This window comes from Doryrhamphus excisus, linkage group LG8 (assembly GCF_037039965.1).
Source record: "Doryrhamphus excisus strain RoL-2023G ecotype Guam linkage group LG8, RoL_Dexc_Guam_v1.1, whole genome shotgun sequence".
In the NCBI taxonomy this organism is placed as follows: domain Eukaryota; kingdom Metazoa; phylum Chordata; class Actinopteri; order Syngnathiformes; family Syngnathidae; genus Doryrhamphus; species Doryrhamphus excisus.
The window spans coordinates 7698417-7725193 of record NC_136364.1 but is presented as its reverse complement, the minus strand read 5'-3'; the positions used below and the strand labels follow the sequence as shown (position 1 = coordinate 7725193).

General features: G+C 41.2%; 1 protein-coding gene across 3 annotated transcripts in view; it reads right to left on the bottom strand.

Moving 5' to 3' along the window:
• LOC131134296 (cell adhesion molecule 2) overlaps positions 1-25133 on the bottom strand; it is a 114133-nt gene extending 89000 nt beyond the window's left edge. For 2 of the 3 annotated variants that reach the window (XM_058079412.2, XM_058079413.2), the window contains exon 1: positions 24886-25133. In XM_058079412.2, coding sequence (XP_057935395.2) covers positions 24886-24952 — 67 coding nt within the window. In that variant the 5' untranslated portion in view covers positions 24953-25133. Of the gene's footprint in view, positions 1-10107; positions 10349-24885 lie in introns of those variants that run through there. The other variant, XM_058079415.2, reaches the window with a different exon arrangement.
• Between the last annotated feature and the right edge of the window lie 1644 nt (positions 25134-26777).

Here is a 26777-nt window from a genome sequence, read left to right as displayed (position 1 = left end):
TGTGACTCTAAACATTAGCTTCATTACGCACCAGCAACGTACGTCTCCGACACAATTAGAATTTACACAACAATGACAAGCCAGCTGCAGCCCAAAACGCCAACTAATGAGCCAATTAAAAAGGTGTTGAGCCACAAAGGAGGGAGGCAGCATGCGTGGGGTGTCAAGGTCAAAGGCATTTAAATGCAAATAAAGCCATCGCCGAGGCGGCCGCGTACAAACCAAAGCGTCTGGAGCAGTTTACCGTGCAGCAAATGAGCTTGTTGAGCTTCCCATGCAAATTGAAGCTGCATAAGTTGGATTGCTACCTAGAAACACGCAGATGTTGGTGTTTATCCAGACGGAGGGCTTGAACTTTAAATAATCCTTATCTACATAATAGCCTGTGCATGAATCCCCAGCGCATGCTAGCATGTGCATGAATCCCCAGCGCATGCTAGCATGTGCATGAATTCACATCGCATGCTAGCATGTGCATGAATTCACATCGCATGCTAGCATGTGCATGAATCCACATCGCATGCTAGCATGTGCATGAATCCCCATCGCATGCTAGCATGTGCATGAATCCCCATCGCATGCTAGCATGTGCATGAATCCCCATCGCATGCTAGCATGTGCATGAATCCCCATCACGTTAGCATGTTCATTAATTCTCATTACATGCTAGCATGTGAATGAATCCCCATCACATGCTAGCATGTGCATGAATCCCCATCACGTTAGCATGTTCATGAATTCTCATCACATGCTAGCATGTGCATGAATCCCCATCATGTTAGCATGTGCATGAATCCCCATCACATGCTAGCATGTGCATGAATCCCCATCGCATTCTAGCACGTGCATGAATCCCCATCGCATTCTAGCATGTGCATGAATCCCCATCGCATGCTAGCATGTGCATGAATTCCCATGACATGCTAGCATGTGCATGAATTCCCATGACATGCTAGCATGTGCAGAAATCCCCATCACATGTTAGCATGTGCATGAATCCCCATCGCATGCTAGCATGTGCAAGAATCCCCAGCACATGTTAGAATGTGTATACATCCTCATCATATGTATTATCATGCGTAGGAATCCTGATATCATATTTTAATATGTGTATGAATCTTCATATCACCACATGTTAACGTGTATGATTCCTCATATCATCCAGTTAGCATGTGTATGAAGCCCCATACATCACGTTAGCATGTGTATGAAGCCCCATACATCACGTTAGCATGTGTATGAAGCCCCATACCATCACGTTAGCATGTGTATGAAGCCCCATACCATCACGTTAGCATGTGTATGAAGCCTCATACCATCATGTTGGCATGTGCATGACTCCTCATCCCGTCAGCAGGTGTTGTATTTCCCCGGAATAAGTTTTTGTCTCGGAAAAGCAAAGAAGAAGAAAGTTTGTGTGGAAACGCTGAAGAACACTTAAAAGCAAAGACTTTCATCAAGCCCGCCTCGTTGACGCTTTGCCACCACTTTGCTCTGCTTTGAATACCAAAGCGACCTTCGCCACGTTTCTGTACAAAGATGGCAGGCGGAAGAGCGAGAGGATAATGGAGACAAAGTCAATTAAAGCCGACGCAGCGCATCCTTCCCGCTGTTGACCTTGACAGGATGAGTGCACAAGTTGACTTTCCTGCACTTTCAAGTTTGAACCGTCCTCCACGCCGATCATGTTTGTTTTCTAGATCATGGAGAGAAAAGGCTGGAATTGATATTCACGACGCTCAACTTGAGACGACACCTTCTGTCTTGTCTGTTATGTTTTACCGTCTAGCGGGGGTGGTCCAAGTGTGGCCCCCGACATGGCAGAATATTTGATTGACTGTTCATGATTATTATTATTATCCTCATGAGCTTGGCTACCTACAACACAAAGACGTGGATCTTTGACCTGACCTTCTGTCCCATATCGTTATATACTTATTACGTATGTATTTGATGATTAACATGTTACCTTTATTATTTACTACATTAACAGATATGGAATTACAATTATATAATATTATATTATATATTATAATAATATTATATTATGTAATAGTACATAATATTATTATATAATATTATAATATTATACATTATTATAATATTATATACAGCTGAGATAGGCTCCAGCACCCCCCGCGACCCTCGTGAGGAAAAGCGGTAGAAAATGAAGGAATGAATGAATAATATTATATAATATTATTTTACAATATTGTATTCTATTATTAAACATTTTTAAAACATTAAACCAGAAAAATAACTGAAACAAAACATAATTGTAGATTGTTACTATTATTAGATTATTCTAATTGTTATATGAAAACAATAATGCTAATAATAAAAATCTTTAAAAAAAATACACAATAAAAATGTATGAACAATATCACATTTTTATGCCAATACCAGGCCGATAATTATGGATCATCCCTAATAACAATTTCCATATTATAAAATGTTATATTATATACAATGTTATTTTATTATGTTAAAAAACATCCAGAAAAAATGACAATATAAACAGAATAAAATTCTGATTATTATGATAATTATTATTATAACATTATTATAACCATATTATAAAATGATAAGAATGATAACCTCATAGTATTTATTGACAAGTGCATATCCAAGCATAAAACTGAACCCTAACTCATTAAGTCAAGTGAAAAGCCAACTAATGATGACCGTAAGAAGTACAAAGTACAAAGTAGATGTCCGACAGCCACTAAGATAAGCCAGCTGGGTCAAGTCAATCATGAATCCCAATTATGTTTAAAGAACGTGTTCAATTTGGACATTTCTAATAAGCCACCCGAGCACCTGAGCTGTCATTTTAAATCCTTTCATTTGAAAAAAAAAAAAAAAAAAAACTTTTTTCTTTGACAGCCAATCACACAGAATAATTGTCACTATTGTTAGACACTTAAACAAACATGATTTGTATTGCTGGGACTTATTAACTAAGAAGTTGCCATTGATTTTCTTTCAGCAGCAAGTTGTGACAAACAAGAAAATACAACATTTGGCAGACTTTGGAATTCTTATTCATGAGATGTTCAACATTTGATTAAAAGAAGAAAATAGAAAACATAAAGCCAGGAAAACAAATATTAAAAATAGGTGTTGGAGAAAAATGCTTGACGGTCTGACAGCTGTCTTTATAAAAAAAAAAAACGTCCATCATTAGAGGACATCACACGTCCTGCTAACATGTTTTAAGTAGCAGAAACACACGTCATACAGAAAGAAGGTTTGGTAAACAAGTCATCACATCGCAATTACGCTTGTAAAAAAAGTGGCGCCGACAGCCTTAAAAAGATTTGATCTCCTCTTATGAGTTTTGTTTCTTGTCTCTTTGCATCGCCAAGCCTGGAAATACGACCGTCGTCCTAAAAGGAAGACACACTCATGTGTATCAATACGTTTCGACACATTTGGATTTAAAAGCAACCTTCTGGGAACCAAGATACTGGAGGGGGCGGAGCTAGACACCCTAAAGTGTTCTCATTGGTGAAAAGAGAGGTTTTTTTTCTGTGTGTGTTCCTTTCAGCGGCCATATTGGTGACCACGATGTGATCCAGTTGAAAGGAAGTGCCACAGTGGCGGACTCAAGCAGGACTTCATTCTTCAATGGCTACTTTTATTTGGCTCCAATCTTACAAAACAGTCCACCACCCCCGACCGCCACGCCCTTTCGTGTCAGGAAGCATTGCAGCACGGAAAAAGTGATGACCAAATCAGCATCAACGGAAACGATGCGGTGTTGATGTCTTATTTACTTCTATAAAACACACAAATGAGTGGTTAGCGCGCAGACCTCACAGCTAGGAGACCAGGGTTCAATTCCACCCTCGGCCACCTCTGTGTGGAGTTTGCATGTTCTCCCCGTGCATGCGTGGGTTTTTTCCGGGTACTCCGTTTTCCTCCCACATTCCAAAAACATGCTAGGTTAATTGGCCACTCCAAATTGTCCATAGGTATGAATGTGAGTGTGAATGGTTGTTTGTCTATATGTGCCCTGTGATTGGCTGGCGATCCGTCCAGGGTGTACCCCGCCTTTCGCACGAAGACAGCTGGGATAGACTCCAGCACCCCCACGACCCTTGTGAGGATAAGCAGTAGAAAATGAATGAATGAATGAATGAATCATTGGGGCTGCAAGGCGGTCGAGTGGTTAGCACACAGGCCTCACAGCTTGGAGACCAGGGTTCAATTCCACCCTCGACCATCTCTGTGTGGAGTTCCCATGTTCTCCCCATGCATGCGTGAGTTTTCTCCGGGTACTCCGGTTTCCTCCCACATTCCAAAAACATGCTAGGTTAATTGGCCACTCCAAATTGTCCATAGGTATGAATGTGAGTGTGAATGGTTGTTTGCCTATATGTGCCCTGTGATTGGCTGGCGACCAGTCCAGGGTGTACCCCGCCTCTCGCCCGAAGACAGCTGGGATAGGCTCCAGCACCCCCGCGACCCTCGTGAGGAGAAGGGGTAGAAAATGAATGAATGAATGAAACACACAAATGGGATGTAATTGAATATGGTGACCTGTTGCAGGTACCTGCTGGGGTAACGCAGGTGGGTGGCATGGGGACGCAGGGGCGGCCGAACGCAGGGGCAGATGGACACGGCAGCAGGTAAACACAATGGGGGGGGACGCAGTGGCGCTGGACAAGCTAACAAGGTACCAAGTAAGGACATGTAGGGTGACAATGGAGTCTGTCTTGTTGAAACTTCTTTTGGAATAAAGAAAAAGCAAAAAACACGTCAATGCTTGTTGACTGATGGATATAAAATCAGGTTCTCCACAAGTTTTTGGCACCCTTTCACAAGTCTTGACTCTTTCAGTATCTGCTCTGATAGCGGAGTTCATCGCCATGCGAGCAATATGCTTGGCCGCGAGCTGGTTTCATCTCCGCCCCGGGCTGCCCGCCACTCTGCCAGCCGCTTGTAATTGCCATGTCAGAGGGGATGTTGTGTGTTTTCACAGCGGATGCGTGCAGACAGATGGAGCAAGGATGCGCTCTGACATCCCGATGCTCTCGCACCGCGTTGGCCCCACAACAAAGGGGGCCTCCGTCGTGCAATAATGTCACACTCTGCCCCCGCAAGCTGTTGCGTGGCGGCGTGGTATTGCATACGCCAGCGCACATCCCATCTCCACGCCTCCTGGCACCGCACACCGAGCGTGCGACAGAACTTCTAAGTGACATTTTGCACCTTGCCGGTCATTAACATAACATCGCCAAGTATGGCAGCTCGTCAATGCAAACATCCTCCATCATTCATGGCATCTTTAAGAACTGCTTTTCACAAGAATCAGGAAACTTTCAACCATTAAAGAGGCCAATGGCTGAATATATTACTCCAGGAATTAGTCTGGGCCAGCCAGGTCAAATCAATATTTGAGACTAATGAATTTTAAAGGCTTTTCACCGATTTGAAATACTCAAGTGTGTGTCAGATGCCATAGATCACATACAAAGTAGTAACACTAAGGAGTGGACGCTAGCAACACCAGCATAGCTAGCTGATGCTAACCTTGTATTTGTTGCTAACATTACACATAATGCTAGGTTAGCATATTCACTGAAGGGTGCTAAATCATGAAACTTCATGATTTAGTACATGTGCTAACATTACACTCACATTACACTCACATCCTAGGTCAGCTTGAAGAAAAAACTAGACATCAAACAACTAAAGGGTACTTGGCAGAGGTCCATGCTGCATTTGCAGATGTGTAGCAAAGCCTACATCTTGAAAGAGCAGTAGTCTGTAACGTGGTGGACGTAGTAGGCTTACATTCAGGAAGTAAAGCGTAAATATCATTCCATCCATTTTCTAAAGCTTATCCTCTGGAGGGTTGCGGGGGTGGTGGATTGAACTCGGGTCTCCTAGCTGTGACATCTGCGCACTAACCACTAGTCCACCATGCAGCTCAGCGTAAACATCCTATCATAAATAACGGCCGAGTTTGGACGCATTCATTCATTCATTTTCTACCTCACATGCTGGAGCCTATCCCAGCTGTCTTCAGGCGAGAGGCGGGGTACACCCTGGACTGGTGGCCAGCCAATCACAGGGCACATATAGACAAACAACCATTCACACTCACATTCATACCTATGAACAATTTGGAGTCGCCAATTAACCTAGCATGTTTTTGGAATGTGGGAGGAAACCGGTGTACCCGGAGAAAACCCACGCATGCACGGGGAGAACATGCAAACTCCACACAGAGATGGCCGAAATGGGATTGAACTCGGGTCTCCTAGCTGTGAGGTCTGCGCACTAACCACTCGACCACCGTGCAGCTCAGCGTAAATATCCTATTGTAAACAACGCCCGATTTTGCACCCCCCCTCCATAGGGCATTCATTTTCTACCGCTTATCCTCACAAGGGTTGCGGGGGATGCTGGAGCCTATCCCAGCTGTCTTCGGGAGAGAGGTGGGGTACATCCTGGACTGGTGGCCAGCCAATCACAGGGCACATATAGACAACCTAGCATGCACGGGGAGACCATGCAAACTCTACACAGAGATGGCCGAGATGGCATTGAACTCGGGTCTCCTAGCTGCGAGGTCTGCGCACTAACCACTCGACTACTGTGCAGCCCAGCGTAAATATCCTATAAAGTTTGAACCCCCCTCCCCCCCACCATAGGGCAAACAGTAGTAAACTGCAGTCAGCATGTTGCTCCCCCAACTAAGTTGAGAAAAAAAAACTTTTCTTCCATCAAATTTGATTCCGGACCTGGTGGAAGTGAAGATGCAAGAGCGAGAAATAGATGATGCAAACGCCAGCTTTCAGAAAGCATTCCCGCACGCCTTTAGGCGACGTTTACTCTGGGCGCCTGCCATCTGCTCTTACGGCTTTGACATTCATGCCGACTGCGAGACATCTGCACCGACGCTTCCTGACACCCTTGGTGGGTAGAGTGAACTTTTACTGAATGGGGAGAAAAAAAAGTCATCAAATCAATGAAAAATAACCTTTGAGAAGTGGCTAATTCCAATTAGCATCCATGTCAATGGGAGTCTTTGGGTCGATGTGAGATAATTGCGGTATTTCCGCGGTAAATGATCACACATTTGGTCTTCAGCAGCACAACAAAGTTGCCCGGCGCCAATTTCCTCCAGTGAGAAAGTGTGTTACATCGTCTCCACAAACACAACCTCACTTCAAACATGCGGCGGAGCAGAAAATGTTCCCCGTGTGATAAGCTCTTTGGAAGAGCGCGGTGACAAGATATCGGGGCGGCATGCATGGGCCTTCCCCCGCAGGCGCCGTCTAAGACACTCGTGCACGCGCACACTCCATCAAGGCGCTGACACGTTGAACACAAGGCGGCAGTTATCCAATCGTGACGACACCATCGGGAGCGGATGCCAGGTGAGCGCTTAGTAAAAAATAGGTCACCAAAAGTAGACAAGAACTTTCCACTACATATTCACTATCGCTATCACGTCTTTACACATTTTGAGGACAATTTCTGCACGAAACCTTCATGCTCGGGCATCTCTGCGTGAATTTTACATGTTCTCCCTGTGTGTGCGTGGGTTCTAACCTACCTTCCAAAAACATGCTAGCTTAATTATCGACTCCAAATTGTCCATAGGTATGAATGTGAGTGTGAATGGTTGTTTGTCTATATGTGCCCTGTGATTAGCTGGCCACCAGTCCAGGGTGTACCCTGCCTCTCGCCCCAAGACAGCTGGGATAGGCTCCAGCACCCTCCACCACTCTACTGAGGATAAGCAGCCTAAAAAATAGATGGATGGTCGTTCATGATACTTGCTAGCTCTGCTAGCGCTCAAACCCAAAACAATAGTTCAAAAATCGCAAGCCTTCCTCCGTCATAACGCTCCACAAAAATGCAATCATGATCCATTAAATGATTGCTGAGAATTCTGCCCGTGTACATGAGAGGAAAAAACAGACTGCACTCCTTGGCTGCCACCAGCAGGGGCGCTGTTGATTCAGTTTCATCTTGGGAAAACCAACTTGTATCTCCGCAAGTTTTAAAATGATTTTTATGCAATGACCAAAAATTTGGTCATTAATTTTGTTTATTACACATTTTATTTTACATTTATCTCAAAATTATTGTTATATTATATTATATTATATTATTATAAATATGATTTATTAATAAAAAAACAACCAAAAATGTCACAAGTATTGATTTAATGAAAAACATATATTTTGGATTCCATAATTTGTTGTAGTATGATATTCACATTAAAAACATATTATGTCATGTTTATTTTTTGTTGTTTATTTGGTTAAAAAGATAGAGACAATATCTTATCCTTGTAATTTTGGCAATCTAAAATGAATATAAAAATTATATATATATATATACATACATACATACATACACATATATTATATTTAAACACAATTCTATGCCACTTGGGTCGCGGGGATGCTGGAGCCTATCCCAGCTGACTTCAAGCAGGGGCGGGGTACACCCCATGACTGGTCATACTATTAATAATAATCATTATTGTAATTATATATATACATTAAATAAAACATCCAAGAATAATAGTCGATGTTTCCTATCAAAGACATTTTGAGAAGTAAATCCCCCAAAAAGGAAGAATCCTTGTCGTCCTTTATCCATTTAGGCGAGTGAGTCAGACGACGGTGCTGAATTTCATCGATGATAGCAGTCGATGTGTTTACAAAAAGCAGTTAAATCACAAATGATTATCTATGCAATCTGTGCTTTTATCTTCTTGCCATTTTACTTTTTGAATGTCACAGATTATGCAAAAAGAAAAAAGAAAACTCTGTCAGTGTTCCAAAACAAGCAGCGAAATAAATGAAACTAATTGAGAAGCTGACATTTTGCAACCAGGACGGCAGGGAGACGGGTCGTTTGAGAGCAGACGTGTGCTTTCTTCTGCTCTTGTTGCACTGAAATATTCTCCACAGACTCTTTGGCACAGGGTACAGAGTAAAAATCATCTCCATTCTGGCCGAGACTATTTCAAGGAACAAACAGAACTCCACGTTGTTCTTTACAAAAGGTGTCCACCCTGTGCAGCACCAGTGAAGCTGCCTCCTACATTAAACTATTAAACTAAACTTATATTATACTAAACACCAAGTTTGCCTGCCCCGGTCCACGCTGGCACACGAGTGCACCCTCTCAACCCCAGTCAACACTTCAAACTGCACACCAGCCTTTAAATCAGGGCTATCCAAAGTGCCGCCTGGGGGCTGTTTGCGGCTCACAGATGTTTATTATCGGCCTGCAGCACTTTCTAAAACTATATTTGAAAACGAACAGAAAAATGAAAACATCTGCAATAGAAAAATCTAAATATTAAGAGAAAAACATTGTCATTTTACAAGAATAAAATCTTGTATGTTATGAATGTTATGAAGAAAAAACTAGTAGTAATATTAAATAGTAAATATTATATTAAATAGTAAAGGAGAAATATTAAAAGGTTTTATTGATTTAATTATTTATACATATATATATATTTTTTGTTTGTTTTTTTGTTTGTTTTTTTTTCGACAGACTTGTCCACAAATGATGGATGATGACAAATGACAAATGATCACTGTACATAGCACACAAATATATATATATATATACACATATATATATATATATATATACACATATATACTAACATACTAACATGTAGATATACTGTATGCATTTGTATAAATATACATCAATAACCCAGTCTTTATTATAAATTTTTATAGGTAGTTATGTGTAAGATAATTAAGAGTTAATCTAAGTTTTCAAGATAAGCTCATCAAATATTAGCAGGAAGTATTGTTGTGTACCGTAGTTTTATAGTAACACCGCACATTGAAATCCACCCACAATCCATCACAACTAAACGACTGCATTACCCAGCATGCCTTGCGAACAGGGAAGCAACCAATCAGAAGCTACAAGCAGCACTACCCGCTAAAACAGGAAGTATTCTTGTCTCAGCGAAAGCGCTACAATTCAACTCTACGTGGATTCCATTAACCCAACATAAACTCACAAGTCTGCACACAACGGCGCACATACGCAGGAGCGGCACAGCGGCACCACAAATGGATATAGATATAGACTTTAGTCTACCTTTGGCGTCTCCTCCCGACAAGTCGACCTGCCAACTTTTCCACTCCGGTGTGTGAACCAATGAAAACTCAAAACAGGCAAGTGAGCCTCCCATTACACACCTGCACTGCGCCACCGTTAATCACCCAGACGAAACATTATATAAGAATGTTTTCAAAATAGTATTATTATGACAAATATGACAAAGAAACCTAAATAAATTGTTCGTCACAATATTATTGGAAAACCACAAGTACGACATCGGAAGTACATGTAAGATAATTCTTTTCAAGACAGTAATCCCTTGCTGAGCAAGTGAATTGCTTTGAAGTAGCACTCAATTGTAATAAATGAAATGCACATTTTAACAATATTAGAGCCCTCCAGACATAAAATAACACCCCTATAGTCACCTTGACATGTGCATTACCCTATAGAGTAGACATAATTAGAGAAAGTAAGACATTAGAAATAAATACGATTATGTAGAGACACACAGGTTAGCGGTTCCTTGTGTTTTCCTGAAAAGCATACTTGCAGCGTACTTCCTTGCACCTTTAAATGGTTTTACAATCGTAAACAGCCCAAGTGCAAGACATAAATGAAACTTGTGCTGGAGCAGTGTCACAGTAAATGTGTGCCCAGGGGAACCAGAGTTAAGACTCTAGTGCAGGGGTCTCAAAGACACGGCCCACAGGCCAAATGTGGCCCGCAGGACACTAGTTTGAGGCCCCCGCCTTGATATGAAAGTTTAATGTTTGTGCGGCCCGCGCAGGTTTGATATGGATGCTGTATGGTATCATGTACCCAGAAAAAATTATTACGTTTGATTAATGTTCATGTTAAAGGTTAAATAACTGTTAATAGTCATCCTCCCTATCCGTGTGGAAGTGGTAAGTTTTTGGCTATTTAAGTTTAACGAAATAACTTGAAGGCTACCGTTAGGTCGCTAGCTCTCTAGTTTGCGAGTTAGCATGCGTCTCAAGACCCTGCAGTTGCGCAATATGTTATAAATAAAAAAAGTACAACTGTAACTATAGTTGTGTTTTGTCATGTCTACAGGGCTCTAATAATGCTTTGTTCATTTTAATCTGAAAAAAATAATTTGTCTACCCACCAACTATATGTGGTTTCTTAAGTTTTTATTATTTGCTGTTTTATTATTATTATTATATTTATTTATTACTGATTGATTGATTTTCTTTATTCTTGATTTGTTTATTTATTTTTCATCTTATTTTGTGCAGAAAAATAAAAATTAAGATATTTGAGAACAGTGGAATGTTTTATCAGAGCTTTTATTGTAGAAAATCAGAACCGAAGCACTGAAAAAGTGTATATTTTTCTGTTTTTAATAAATGCGTTTTTTTTTTTTAAAAAAAACCTGATGTGGCCCAGCCTTGCCCAGATCCTAGCTCCAGTGGCCCCCAGGTAAATTGAGTTTGAGACCCCTGCTCTTGCGCCTGTCTCACCAAACAGCGACACCTAGTGGCCAACCATGCTTCTTCTGCCTTGTATTTGTATTTTACTTCATTTAACTCCAATTATAAGTAGAATTTGCCTAAATGTGCATATATCTTCAACTGGCTGCATTCAACTGTGATGAAAAAGCGTGATACAGCGAGGGATTCCTTTGGAGTCTTAAATACAACAGCTTGTAATCATATTTAGCAACACAGAGCATTTCCAGCATGATTATTTCAAGCCGTGGAGTTGTTTATTTCCAAAAATGCCTTTGATATTTACAGCGTATTCAATTCATACAGCCGAAATCTGACTCCCCGTCTCTTGGAGATCCACTAGAGTTTAACTTTGAGCTACAAAAGGGTCAATTACCCAAAGATAATCCATAACTAATTGAGGTGATTGATGGTGTAATTACGCCTGTTTACGTCCCGCCACATAATGTGCACTTTGATAAACACCACAGCAGGAAAAGCCGCTTTAGGCCGTTTTGCAAGCTCGCTATTGACTGCACCGTTTCATAAAAATAAAACAAAAAAAGGGAGCTGGGGGGTGCTTGGCAATTTGTGTCATCAGCGTGGGTGTGCTGTTCGACAGGGAAGAGCAATGAAGGATTGCTTTGAGGTCTGATCGACTATTTCGTAAGGCCAGGACGCTCACGGGCCACTTGATTAGGTACAGATGTAATGTAAGGAGACAACGAGGGCGTCTGCGTACGTGAAGTTGTTAGCGCCGGATGCGAGTCAAACTATTTGAGGCTGAAGTATCATTACCAAGTTTATGGTCCATGACCTTCACATTCATTCTCAGCACCAATGCCGGCTGAATGTGCAAACGCATTATTGTAATTTGATGGCGGCGTTCAGTCCACGGGTCACGAGCGTTGGACCATGAGAGTGCTTTGCTAACGTGAGCCGCGCCTAAAGAGCTCTGTTTCACGTTTGATCAATGCAGGCAAAGATACACGAGCCGGCATGCACGCGAGCCTTCAGGACCAATTTGATGCACCAGTCCTATCTTTTATCAGGTCGTTTGAGGTTGGCGGGTTTTTGATGGCCGTGTGCACCAAAAAGCACAACATAAGACCCAAAATCAAAAAATAAACACTTACATTCAAAGGTCAAAAGTTCCAAATATAAACATTTTTATCCAGTTCCAGAGTCTAATGTAAAAAAATAACTTAGAAGGTCCAAAAAAGGATTTTTATGTCTCAAATGTCTTTAAGACATTTTTACTTATTATGTATGTCTACTATATTGAGTAATAGCAGGGTAAAGGTGACTATAGGGGTACTATTTCATGTCTGGATGGCTCTAATGTTAAAAAAACAACTTAGAAAATCCTAAAAAGGTTTTCTATGTCTAAAATGTCTTATTTTTACTTATTATGTCTACTATATTGCATAATAGCAGGGTAAAGGTGACTATAGGGGTGTTATTTCATGTCGAGAGGGCTCTAATGTTAAAAATAAACTAACTAGGAAGGTCCTAAAGAGGCTTTCTATGTCTAATATGCATAATTGTTTCATTATTATGTCTACTATATTGCATAATAGCAGTGTAAATGTGACTCTCGTTGAGTTATTTCACGTCTAGAAGGCTGTAAGATTGTGCAAAAATCTATGTTGTAGGTTGTAAACATGTTTTCTATGTCTAATATGCCTTAATTTCTCTTATTATGTCTACTATTTTGGCTAATATGAACGTAAAGGTTACTATAGGGGTGTTATTTCATGTATGTAGGGTTCTAATAATGTTAAAAATGTATTTAGAAGGTCCTAAACATGTGTAATGTCTCATTTCTTCTTATTATGTGTAATATTTTGGGTAATATGAGTGTAAACGTGACGAGAGGTGTGTAAGTTGGACTATAGGGGTGTTATTTATTGTGTAGAGTGCTCTAATAATGTTCAAAAACGTTTTCTATGCCATTATTTTCACTCATTATGTTTACTACATTGGGTAATATGAGTGTAAAAGTGACTATAGGGATGTTATCTCATGTCTAGAGGGCTCTAATGTTAAAATTGCATTTCTAAAGGTCATAAATAGGTTTGTACGCTTTAACTACGCAAATGTCCAATTGATGAATAAGACATCCTACTTCTTGGTATCATACTTCATCATCTGATATCAGACTCAGTATTTGTCGTTTTCTTAACAACAGGCTAGGAAAAAGTACTGTTAATCCTTAGAATCCTTGCTGAACTGAGCTCTGGGGGACTATTTTCATGAACTTCACTTTCAGTCAAACCCACCAATTTGCAAGTGAAAAGTCTACAAGGGGGAAGATTCTGGCAGAGTTTCGCACCTTGTCAAGGTTTTACGCAGTCAAACACGTTTACGACTCAAAGGTAAGTCGGCGTCTGTCAGCGTCTGCGCTCTAATTGGCCAATCACTTCCACTCAGTCCTCAAGTGACAAACATCCAGAGCGACAGTCACGCTATAAACGCGAGCGTACGTCAGCTTTCAAGTGCTGATTGAGGACGGATGCGAGGGGAAGGGAAATGTGATCACCTGCCAGCAGATTAGCAAAACAAATCCTCGCCGTCTTGAAGGAAGGACGGGCTTTGCTTGATGTGATGATGATGTAACGTGAAGAAGATGAAGAGATCATCTCACGGTGGAGATACATCATCTCTTTCCATCACGGCCGTGGCGTAGGAAAATATACTGATCATCTTGTCCAAGCACCCTGGAGCCTCGCACCGACACCCTTCAGCTTTCATGGCATTCGCTAAATTTGCGCGATTGAATTCTTCTTGTTCTTTAGAAATTGGCTGCTTTTCTGTGTGTGTGTGGGGGGGAAATCCTTCACTATTGGTAGTCATTTACAAATATATGATAATAGAGGTAACACGCACAACATTTACATTCAAGTTTCAAAAAAAGATACAGTTTTTAACATTATTAGAGCCCTGCAGATATGAATTAACACCCCTATAGTCACCTTTACACTCCTATTACCCAATATTGGAGATAGAATCTAGGACAATAAGACATATTAGACAGAAATAACATAACAGACTCACATGTGGTGGTTATTGTCTCATTGAAGTATTGTAATGGCAGCTTTACACTCCTATTACCCAATATAGTAAACATAATAAGAGTAAATAAGCCATTTAAGATTAAGTAAATCACCTGTTCCTGTGTGTCACAGTAAATGTGTTCCCTGGGGGACCTTAGTGGCGGGTGGAGAGATGACAGGAAGTGGGTCATGGCCCCCATTATTGGGATGATTACGTTATTATGATTGTGCTTCTTGTGACATCATTCCGAGCTGCAATAAAAGCTTTTTATGGTGCTTGTATCAGCCAACAGTGCCACCTAGTGGCCCATGTGGAAGCCTGCATTCACAATCACAATGCTCTATGATGTCAGCACATTATTTGTGTTGGTGTAAAAAGTGTGAATTAAGAGCTGAACCGTGGGAAAAACTCCATTCCTCCAGTGCTGAGAGCTGCAGACGTGACGTAATCCACCACGCTGGGATCTCACTCGAACCCCAACATGAACTTTTTCCTCGACTCAACTATTGTCTCATGAGCAAATGACAGCGGATTACGGATGCGGTGTGACACATCCCAGCCCCCCTCCCTCCGGAGCATGTAGATGTGGCATAACAAAGACTTGCAGGAGCTAAGAATATCTGACAAAAAAAACTTATTCCATCTTGCTACTGGCAAAAGGCGCTCACCGGCAGACTTCAAATATCCCGCTTATGTTTAGACACACGGAAAAGTAGAACACGGAATGCCGATGAAAGACAGACCAGCCTGTCACCTTAACGACTTTGGCTGGACGATGAGTGTCCCACAAATGATGAACGATATCATTGGCAACGTTAGTTGGAATGTCATGATGTTATATGGCATCGTGGATCCCACAATTAAGACTTTGTCTCATAATGTACACTTAATCTCATAATTTGGACTTTGCATCTCATAACTGACTTCTCATAATTCCATAATTATGATGGTTTATCTCATAATTATGATTTTAATCCTGTAATTGACTTTTAATCTCATAATCTCTCCTTTTTAATGTCATAATTGACGTCTCATGATTTAAATTTTCTCATAATTTGGGTCATCATGACACTTAACTTGTAATATCTCCGTGTTATCTCAAATATTTTACTTTTTATCTAATAATTTGGCTTTTTTTCTCAAAGTTATGACTTTATCTCATAAGCTCTACTCTTTATCTCATAATTATGACTTTTTATCTCAGAATTATGACTTTGAAATGTCACAATTTTGACTTTTTCTCTCATAATGTTCTCTCATAATAATTCTCATAATTTACACTTTTTATCTCCTAAGATCACCTTTTTATCCCATAATTTGGACTTTATAACTTGTGATTTCTCCTTTTTATCTCATAATTGACTTGTCATGATTTCAACTTTCTCATAATCATGACTCTTTATGTGATAATTCTGACTTGTAACTAATAATTTAGACTTTTTATCACAATTATGACCTTGTATGTGATAATTATGACTTATCAGTTGTATACAGAGTATTTATGTCGATGTGGTGGAAGGAGTCTTGCATATGTTTCACTTTAATGTTGGCTTAATGTACATTTCTTACTCTGAACTCTTTTTGTCTCACTCCCATTTGTTGTGTTTGCATTTTGAAGTTCTACTTCAAACCCCCTTAAGGCCCTTAAATGGTGTACTGTAGATCCTTGCCGTCTTTCCACTGGCCTTACCATGTGGATGAGGAGTGTATTTTGGAATGTTATAAATGACATCCAGCCCAGTACGGAGGCAGCCCCTGCCTGGGTGGAACCAACAGCCAAGCGGAGCCAATCCCACCAAACCAATTTCCTACTGCTATTTATCCTCCAGAGGACGCCTGCATCCGCAACACACACTGTTGGCACTCTGCACGACCAATCACCCAGGGAGCGTCATGCATTATGATGGCATGTAAAACAGCGAAGCACCTTCTGTTTCCTCTGGTTTCCTCCCACATTCCAAAAACATGCTAGGTTAATTGGCGACTCCAAATTGTCCATAGGTATGAATGTGAGTGTGAATGGTTGTTTGTCTATATGTGCCCTGTGATTGGCTGGCGACCAGTCCAGGGTGTACCCTGCCTCTCGCCTGATGACAGCTGGGATAGGCTCCAGCATACCCGCGGCACCTTGTGAGGATAAGTAACATACTCCAGTCACGAGCCAAAGCTCATGAGAACAGGTGAGGGTGGGAACTGTAACCAAGACAGTGTATGAAAACCAAGGCAAAATGTACAAAAGAAAACTGAATGATATGAAATAGGAAAACTATTGGTGTGTAGGATTACTATAATCTCGTACGGGGAAGTTGACATCCATTTTTTAAGAAGACTCAAACATGACATTAGAATGTTCTTTGCATTATCGCGTCACCAAAGCTTCCCTTCAGGTTAGGACTTTGGGAGAATGGCTCGGACGAGCACGTGGGCCATTTGTCTGCAGGAAGCGATCTCCTCCATCCAGCCTCCGCCAAGTGCGGTGTGTCCATTTAGAAAGCCTGCCTGCCGCGTGCGCCGCATTTATGGGGCCGTGATGGCGGCTGCTGGGGTGCGGCGTGCTCATTATGTGGGGCGCTTGCAGCAGCTCTGGCGGTTAAGGTCACCTAGCAAACAACAAATGTCCTTTCCGCTAAATGCCTCATCATGTGTGAGCCCACAAAAGAGGTCCAAAGTGGACGCTATTAGGCCTCCATGCTTGTCGGAGCTCTCCTTTGGCGACCCTGCAGGGCAAAAGCACTTTTCCCAACTCTACTTGCCTCCTTTTTCCACTCCAAAAAGGTACGCATTAAAACACGAGTGCCGTAAAGTTAGTTGGCAATAAAGTTACAATTTGACAAGAATTCCACATTCTATGAGAATAACATCCATCGTGATGTTTTGAGGAAAAATCTGGTCCTTTTTTAAAGTTCTAGTACGAGAAGCAAACTAAAACAAGATTATAATATTATGGGAGTAAAGTCCTAATATTACATCGAAAACATTTGCAGATTATTGAAGAAAAAAGTTGAAATATTTGGAAAATTTAACAGTAAAAATGGGTGGAAAAAAAGAGAAAAGTTGATTCTAATATTCACGTTTTCACCATTAGTGAGATGAGACCAAAGTGAGATGAGATATACGGTGTATCTATAACGGCTTATTTTCATTTCATCATTCACGATGTTGACCCTCGCTCTGGTATTTGGATCAGGCACAAGGAGGCGGCAAGGAGACAAGTTTTATCCAACAGGACATTGAGGGCAGCAAGAAAACAGGCTACGCTAACGTTAGCACGTGTCTTTATTTTTGTTGCGTTTGGTGTGAAATTCCGCGTTCACAAGGCTGCAGACACGGAGCGAGGCTGAGGTTCAGTCCTGTAAATCCCAGTTCCGCATCGGCGCTTCAGCAAATGGACCGGCGTCCCTCGTCAGGGGGGCGGTGGCACTGCTTTGCAGGAAATGAGGGCTAGGCGGCAACAAGCATAAACGGGAAGTGTTTTTCACGGCTCTCTGGAACGATGGGCTCCTCTTCCAGACGCCGTTAATGAGCGATATGGTTGCAGTGGAGGATGGGAACAGCAGACCTTCTGCAAGAACGCCCAGGAGCTGCCAACAGGGGGTGGGACACTTCCTCCATGTTGCCGTCACTTTCGTTTCTTCTCAAACGTGACACTTTTTGTCTGTGCTCAACCATGTGGGGGGGAAAAAAGTGATTTCTATATAAAATAGTACTAGTACAAGTACTACCTTTACACTTTTTACACTACAATTATAAAACATGTACTACAATGACTCTACCCTCATAGCAATATTTACACTTGACTCGATATCACATTATTAGTATTCATCAGTATTATATTATACATACTGTATTATAATAGTTTGTATTTTTGTTATTTTTCAAAAAATTATAACATTACAATAATAAAATAATATAGATACTAATATGTACTATAGTATACAGTAATACATTGAAATGATATATTACAGCTGTAATATGTTATAGTCAGATATTTTGGACTACATTTATGAGTGTGTATATATATATATATATATATATATGTGTGTGTGTGTGTGTGTATATATAAATAATTATATATATATATGAGATACTAGATATTAGATGATATACTACAGATATATATTATACATATATTAAAACCCTATGTTTCCAAGGATTCTATTTTGGTATGACAGAATTACATTTATTACAATTGTATATATTAATAATTTTATGACACTGTATGAAAAAAGTACTTTTCAAAATGGTCGAACTAACGTACCAATAAAATATAGCATATATTATTAAATGAATGGTATTATTACAGGTTAAACTTGTTGATTGCTTTTAGACTAATACTATTACATATTAGGCGGAATTATGGGGTATAAAAATGTTGTTTATCCATATTGATGTTAATAAAGTAGAAATAGAAGAAGTAGAAAAAGATCATTTTTACTTCCTGCCTCACATCTTCTGTAACATTCATCTTAGGGTATTTTTTGTTGTGTTTTTTTCCTTTCCCTCCATCCCTGGGAGCAAAGCAAGCGAGCGTCTCCCTGCCTGCCTGCCGCGAGCAGGCATCGGTATGCAGCCGGCGTCCAGGCTGCTAATCCCTCTTTATGAGGACATGAGATTGTGGGCTTTTATCTCCCACCTTGGATTCGGCATCTTTACTTTTATCTGTGGGAGCCTTCATGAGCGCGTTTTAACATGCTCTCCTTCTGTGGGCATGACGTTTGTCTTAATGCTCTCAAACGTATGCAAGCCAACAAAGTACAGTATTATGGCCTGGTGTCATATACACAATAATAACGCTTGGATTGATCTGGCCAATATAATGGAGCGCCCTGATGGACGAGCGTTAGCACAGCCATGCATTTGTTCTGAACTCATTTGTTGACAAAGACGGGCTGAGAAGCTTATCATCTAGCCGTCTCCAGCCTTCAGAATCTCATTCAGTGAACACACCTGGAAGGAAGGTGCGACACTTCTTTTCCCACCAAGCCTCTAGAAATAGAAATAACACCCCTATAGTCACTTTACACTCCTATTACCCAACATGATAAGATCAAATACATCTAAGACATACAAAACCTTACAACCTTCTAAATGAGGTTTCTAACATCATTAGAGCACTCTAGAAAATGAAATAACACCCCTAGAGCCACCTTTACAATCCTATTACCCAACATGACAAGATAAAATACAACTAAGACATAGAAAACCTGTTTACAACCTTCAAAATTAGGTTTATATCATTAGAGCTCTCCAGACATGAAATAACACCCCTATAGTCACCTTTACACTCCTATGACCCAACATAATAGACATAAGAGAAAATAAGAAATCTACGACAAAGAAACTGTGTTTGCAACAGTCTAACTAAGGTTTTTGACTTAATTAGAGCTCTCTAGACTTGCAATAACACCCCTATGTTCACCTTGACTCTCCCATTACCCACAATAGTGGACATAAGAAGAGACAATAAGACATAAATAAGACTTGTGGTCCTTGCTGTAAATGTCTTCTGCCGCTAGGGGAGATGGGGGGGGCGTACAGGAAGAGAGTTCAGGTGGTTCAGAGTTTCAGCTTGGTGTGGGTTCCAGCCACAATCGCAGCTCATGTTGGGGGTTATTGTGCATGCATTAGAAGGTGTCTGGTGCTTGTGTGTCTCAGCCAACATTACAGTAACATGACTGACAGCTAGTGACCAGTGGACAGTACTACATACAGTATCTTCTCAATGCCTCATGTTTCTATTTTACTTCATTTGACCATTTTCATGTAAATATTTCCACGAGGCAAACCAATGAAACATTTGTAACGTGTTTTTATGAATAGGACAAATAATATAGGACAAATAATAGGACAAAACTGCATTATTTATTAATACATGTTTGATAAACCGTGGATAGAGCAAAGCTGCTAACTTGGAAGCTAATGACTGTCTATCTCAGTAACAATTTGGGCTTTTTTGCATCTGTGTGTGTGTGTGTGTGTGTGTGTGTAGGCTGCATGTGTCACACACTAGCTGGCTGCAAAGCGCCATATGTGACAGCTCTGAGCTTCACTTTCCCCCTCGCCATCCATATGAATTCATTTGGAGATCTCTTCCGAGCACACACACACACACACACAGACTTGCAGCCGAGCTGAACTAGAAGTGAATTTTCACAGCTATCAAGCGGCGTTCCAACTGCCAACCTGCGCTATACGCTCCAAATGAAAAATGGGCCGCGTGGGCGTGAAAGTTATCCTTGGGTAGACCTCCGCCAAGGTTGAACTGCTAACAAAAAGTTAGCGAGCCAAGCCTTTTATTTGTTCTGTCAGAGCAAACTGTGGTGGGGCGGCACATTCTGCAAATAGCAGCGTGGGCTCTGACAAGAACGAGGCACGGTCGGCAACGCGCTGATGCAAAAGCGCAAGTCTCACGTTTCAGCAAGCATTTTATTTTATATAAACATTGGACAATACTATGGAAAGCCACGTTATATATACTTTAGAGTAGTCAGTGCACAGCTTGCATGGCCGTACAGTCACTTTTAACACACATCCATCATTACCTAAATATCTGGCAACAAAAGTGAGTAGCAAGACCTTTGTGTCTCGCCTACAATCAAGCACTCTGCTGGTAGCGTACACGAGTGCTGCCGTGACCTCACAATCTGGGGCTGCACGAGTGCTGGAGACACAGGTTCAATGATGGAAAAAAAATTCAAACAAATATACTGTGACATTGTGAAGCACAAATTGGGCCGCACAGCAAATTGTGTGACAGTGTGTTTAGTCAGGGAACAATTGCTATACATTCTATAGCATTGGGTGGAAGACAGGAAGTGATGTCAGAGGTTAAGAGTTGAGTTTTTCTGCCGTAAGAGTAGCCCGTGTTAGATTATTAGATTATTGGGCCTCTTGTGAGATCATTCAAACCTGCAAGGAAAGCCTGTTGTCTGGTGATCAAGTCTGGTGCTTGTGTATCTCATGCAACATTAAAGTAACATTGTTGAATTCTAGTAACCAGTATCGTACAACACATATCACAATGCTATGAATGTCTCATATTTGGATATGGTACTTCATTTATTCATTCATTTTCTACCGCTTATCCTCACAAGGGTTGTGGGGGGGTGCTGGAGCCTATCCCAGCTGTCTTGGGGCCAGAGGCGGGGTACACCCTGGACTGGCCGCCAGCCAATCACAGGGGACATATAGACAAACAAGCATTCACACTCACATTCATACCTATGGACAATTTGGAGTCGCCGATTAACCTAGCATGTTTTTGGAATGTGGGAGGAAACCGGAGTACCCGGAGAAAACCCACGCATGCACGGGGAGAACATGCAAACTCCACACAGAGATGGCCGAGGGTGTGATTGAACTCGGGTCTCCTAGCTGTGAGGTCTGCGCGCTAACCACTAGGATATGGTACTTCATTTAGCCTTATTTAAACTTGAAGATGTTTTACTCAGGCAAAAAAAACCACAAAATTTGGTTTAAATTCTATTACCGTATTTTCTGGTAGCTCCGGAGTATAAGTCACACAAGGCCAAAAATGCATTATTACGTGGAAAAAAACATACATATGTCACATTGGAGTATAAGTCGCATTTTTGTCAGGTAATTTATTTTCCAAACTACTTGACCAAAACAGACATTACATCCTCTTGGAAGGCAAGATCTAACAATAAAAGAATACAGAACAGGCTGAATAGGTGTAAGATATGCTAACACAATGGTTATTAGCTACACAAAAAATAAACATGAACAGAAAAGGTGTCCAGTGTTTATGTAACATCAACAGTTTTTCATTTACAAGTCGCTCTGGAGTATAAGTCACAGGCACAGCCAACCTATGAAAAAAGTGCGACTTATAGTCCGGAAAATACAGTATTTCCCTGAAAGACCGGATTCAAACACAAAACAGCGCCAATTTGAAGCGCACTGTGGCAAAGACAATTGGGAATTGCCAAAAAAACATGCTTTGACAACAGCTTTCCCTGAAGTCAGTGACCGTGAGGTAGGTCTTTAGCTCCCAATAAAACTAAAAACCTTCCCATTGCCATCTTAGTCTGGTTTAGAAACAAAATTCACAGCTGGAGTTTTCACAAAACATCCTTTTGAAGCTGTGTGCACGTGCCAACTTGTGATGCCGAGTGCTGAAAAACTCTTTTTTGGATGCACGATAATGTCTGCTGGCATAAAAACAAAAGCTCGAGAGTTGGACCAAAATACACAAACAACACAGCATCCTTGGTAAGATCAATATTTACTCACATCTGATGTGAACGCAGAGCTTTCAGACCTCTTAATACAGTCTTCACTGCGTTATGTTTACAGACGTCAAGGTGGGAGAGAAATTAGCTTGTTGGCTAACTGTCCAAAGGTAAGCCAAAGCTATTTCTTTTCTTCCTGATCGTAGTGGATGATTCCATTTCAAATGCACGGCGGTCGAGTGGTTAGCGCGCATACCTCACAGCTAGAAGACCAGGGTTCTATTCCACCCTCGGACATCTCTGTGTGGAGTTTGCATGTTCTCCCCGTGCATGCGTGGGTTTTCTCCGGGTACTCCGGTTTCCTCCCACATTTCAAAAACATGCTAGGTTAATTGGCGACTTTGAAATTGTCCATAGGTATGAATGTGAGTGTGAATGGTTGTTTGTCTATATGTGCCCTGTGATTGGCTGGCCACCAGTCCAGGGTGTACCCCGCCTCCCGCCCAAAGACAGCTGGGATAGGCTCCAGCACCCCCGCGACCCTCGTGAGGTAGAAAATGAATGAATGAATATGTAGTGACAATGTTGGATCGTCATGGAATATCGACAAAGAGCCCAGAATGATGGCTGCACGGAGTTAAGCTTGTGTGAGAGAAAACCTTTGTTTTCAAAAACTATAGCAAGCATCAATACAAAAGAGTACACATTATTAATCATGCCACTTCCTGAAACGGACATGAGGCGAAGCAGCTGTAAAGTGTAGGGTCCAGTGCTGTGGTTAGTCTAGTCTGCATGAAGTGGGTCTGCCTGCACATCAGGTTGGTAATAAGCCCTGACTTAGAAGTCTCTACTTTAAACTGTCCCTTTAAACGGAGTAGCCAGGGGGAGGTGTGGTCTTGCACCCCAGGGGTAACTCGGGCTTAAACATAACGTATCTTTTGCCTCTTATCCCGGTGTCTTTCCATCAGTCATATGTAAGTGTTGCTCAACTCTGATTGTGCTATGTGAGTGTGTGTGTATGAGAAGCTGTAAAACAGACTAAATCCAAGGGTATAAAGTCAAAGCACATCAATGTGATCATAAAACAGACAGGCAGTGTCACAGTAAAGGAGGTGACCATTTTGGTCCTATTGACTGTAAGTAACTTTAGAACCTGATGTTCTATGTTTTTTTCCAGTTTCATTAAAACGTGACATAACATTTTTATATTTTTTTGTTGTGAGAGACCTTCTGGCAAAAGCGCAACCCAGCGACTAATTGGACATGATGTTCCCGTTACTAGGATGATTCCTGGCTGTTTGTGTCACGTGTCCAAAATGAACAAAGCTGAGAGAAAAACGTGGAAATACAACAAATATGTTACTGAGTACATTATTGGGGGACCAAACTGAGAATTAAACTATAACATATATGTATATTCTCTATATACAAGAAGAATGTATCAGCTATAAACATGTAATATAAAATAATTTCTAAAATCTTTGACATCTCATAAAAATACTGTTGGTAAATGACATTTATTTGTTCTATTATTAGGTTTTTATGCACGCTTGTAGAGGGGGGTGGTGGCTCCGTGCACGTACAAGGGTGGGACTAATGGGGGGGTGAAGGAGTGTTTGGGTGGTGGGGGGTGTTTAGGGAGCGGGGCGTCACGCGCACCTGGCTCTGATGACAGCATCTTAACTTTGACTCACAACCGACACATTGCAACGAACTTCACTTCCGGCAAATCGGTCATCAATACACAAATTGCACGAGGCTGCAAAACCTTTACACACACAAACACACACACAGCACCTTGAGTGCCCCGCTCTACCGCATGAGGAGACAAAGTGGAGGTGACTGCAGCTGTGTGACACACGCTTGGACACAACTTGCCCCCCCCCCCCCCCCCCCCCCCCCACATCCATCCCACACATGCAAACACACACGACAAACTTGTGTCACCACGCGCGCACTCGCTCGTACGCACACACAAACACACAATTCAACTTGCGCGCATTCCTGCACAGCGGACTCTAACACACGCGCACACGCACAAGCACGTTAAGAATTTGTTTGGCACACGCACACGCACACCACGCCCGTCTGCAGCATCCCGCGCTCACCTCCAAAGATGCACGCGCACAGGCTGGAGAGGATGAAGAGCGGGTGCTGCTGGACCATCATCATCATCTTTCACTTGTCAAATCGACACTCGACTCGTCTCGCCTTGCCTTCCTTCAGTGGACCGGACGCTCCCTCGCGTATCCAGGTGGGCGCTCGTGTTTGAGACTGAGCCGGACTTTACATGGATGAACTCTGCGTGGTGGTGGCAGTGATGATGATGATGATGATGATGCTGGGTCCTGAGAGGAGGTGGGGGTGGGAGGGGTGCAGATGGTACCGTTCTGGAGCAGGACGGCGCGGATTGCTGGCTCGGCAGCGTGCATGTGCAGCCCCTTTGCTCCGCTGCTGCTCTCTAATTGGCTGAGGAGAGCCGAGGCCCCGCCCACTTCGGGCAACCGAGGAGGATGTCAGCCAATGGAGAACACCTGCAAGTCCAAACAATTCCACTCTTTTTGATGCCATAACATCACAATAGTGATGGTGATGCTCGGGAAGGCTGGGTGGCATGCAACTCTAAAGCCACAGGTTCGATTCCCCACGTGCAGAGGTGCACAGGTGCTGCACTTCATCACCACATCCAGTAGATGGCGCTGGGATGGGGAAATCGGTAGAGCAAACGCGGAAAAAAGTAACGGTAATTTTACGGTTATAAAGTCAAAATAGTAATAAAAAAGATGTAATTTTATGATAACGATGTCATAAGATAATAAGGAATTTTAGCATAAACTTTTTTTAAAGTTATGATATGGGAATCAAGTCATAATTGTGAGAAGATACCTGACAAGAAAAAAAATAATAATAATTAAAATAATAATTTTAGAGTCTAGAAGGCTCTAATGTTAACAAAACATATTTAGAAGGTCCTAAACATGTTTTGTTGTCTCGTATATCTTATTTTCTCTTATTATGTCTACCATATTGGGTAATAGGAGTGTAAAGATGACTATAGGGGTGTTATTTCATATTTAGAAAGCTCTAATGTAAAAAAAAAAACATAGAAGGTTCAAAACAGATTTTCTATATCCTAAACAGGTTTTCTATGTCTAATAAGTCATATTTTCTCTTATTACAGCTACTATATTGGGTAATAGGAGTGTAATGATTACTATGGGGTGCAATTTCATGTTTAGAGGACTACAGTTAGGTTAAAAATCATATTTAGATGTGTCTTATTTTGTCTTATGTACGCCATATGGGTAATAGGAGTGTAAAGGTGACTGTAGGGGTGCTATTTCGTGTCTAAAGGGCTCTAGTAATGGTGAAAATCATATTTAAAAGGTCATAAATACTGTAGGTTTTCTATGTCTAATATATCTTATTTTCTCATATGCCTGCCATGTGAGTAATAACAGTATAAAGGTGACTGTAGGGGTGCTATTTCATGTCTAGAGGGGTCTAATAATGTTAAAAACATATTTAGAAGGTCATAAATACTATAGGTTTTCTACATCTAATATATCTTATTTTCTCAGATGTCTGCCATGTGAGTAATAACAGTATAAAGGTGACTGTAGGGGTGCTATTTCATGTCTAGAGGGGTCTAATAATGTTAAAAACATATTTAGAAGGTCATAAATACTATAAGTTTTCTATGTCTAATATATCTTATTTTCTCATATGTCTGCCATGTGAGTAATAACAGTATAAAGGTGACTGTAGGGGTGCTATTTCATGTCTAGAGGGGTCTAATAATGTTAAAAACATATTTAGAAGGTAATAAATACTGTAGGTTTTCTATGTCTAATATATCTTATTTTCTCATATGTCTGCCATGTGAGTAATAACAGTATAAAGGTGACTGTAGGGGTGCTATTTCATGTCTAGAGGGGTCTAATAATGTTAAAAACATATTTAGAAGGTCATAAATACTGTCGGTTTTCTATGTCTAATA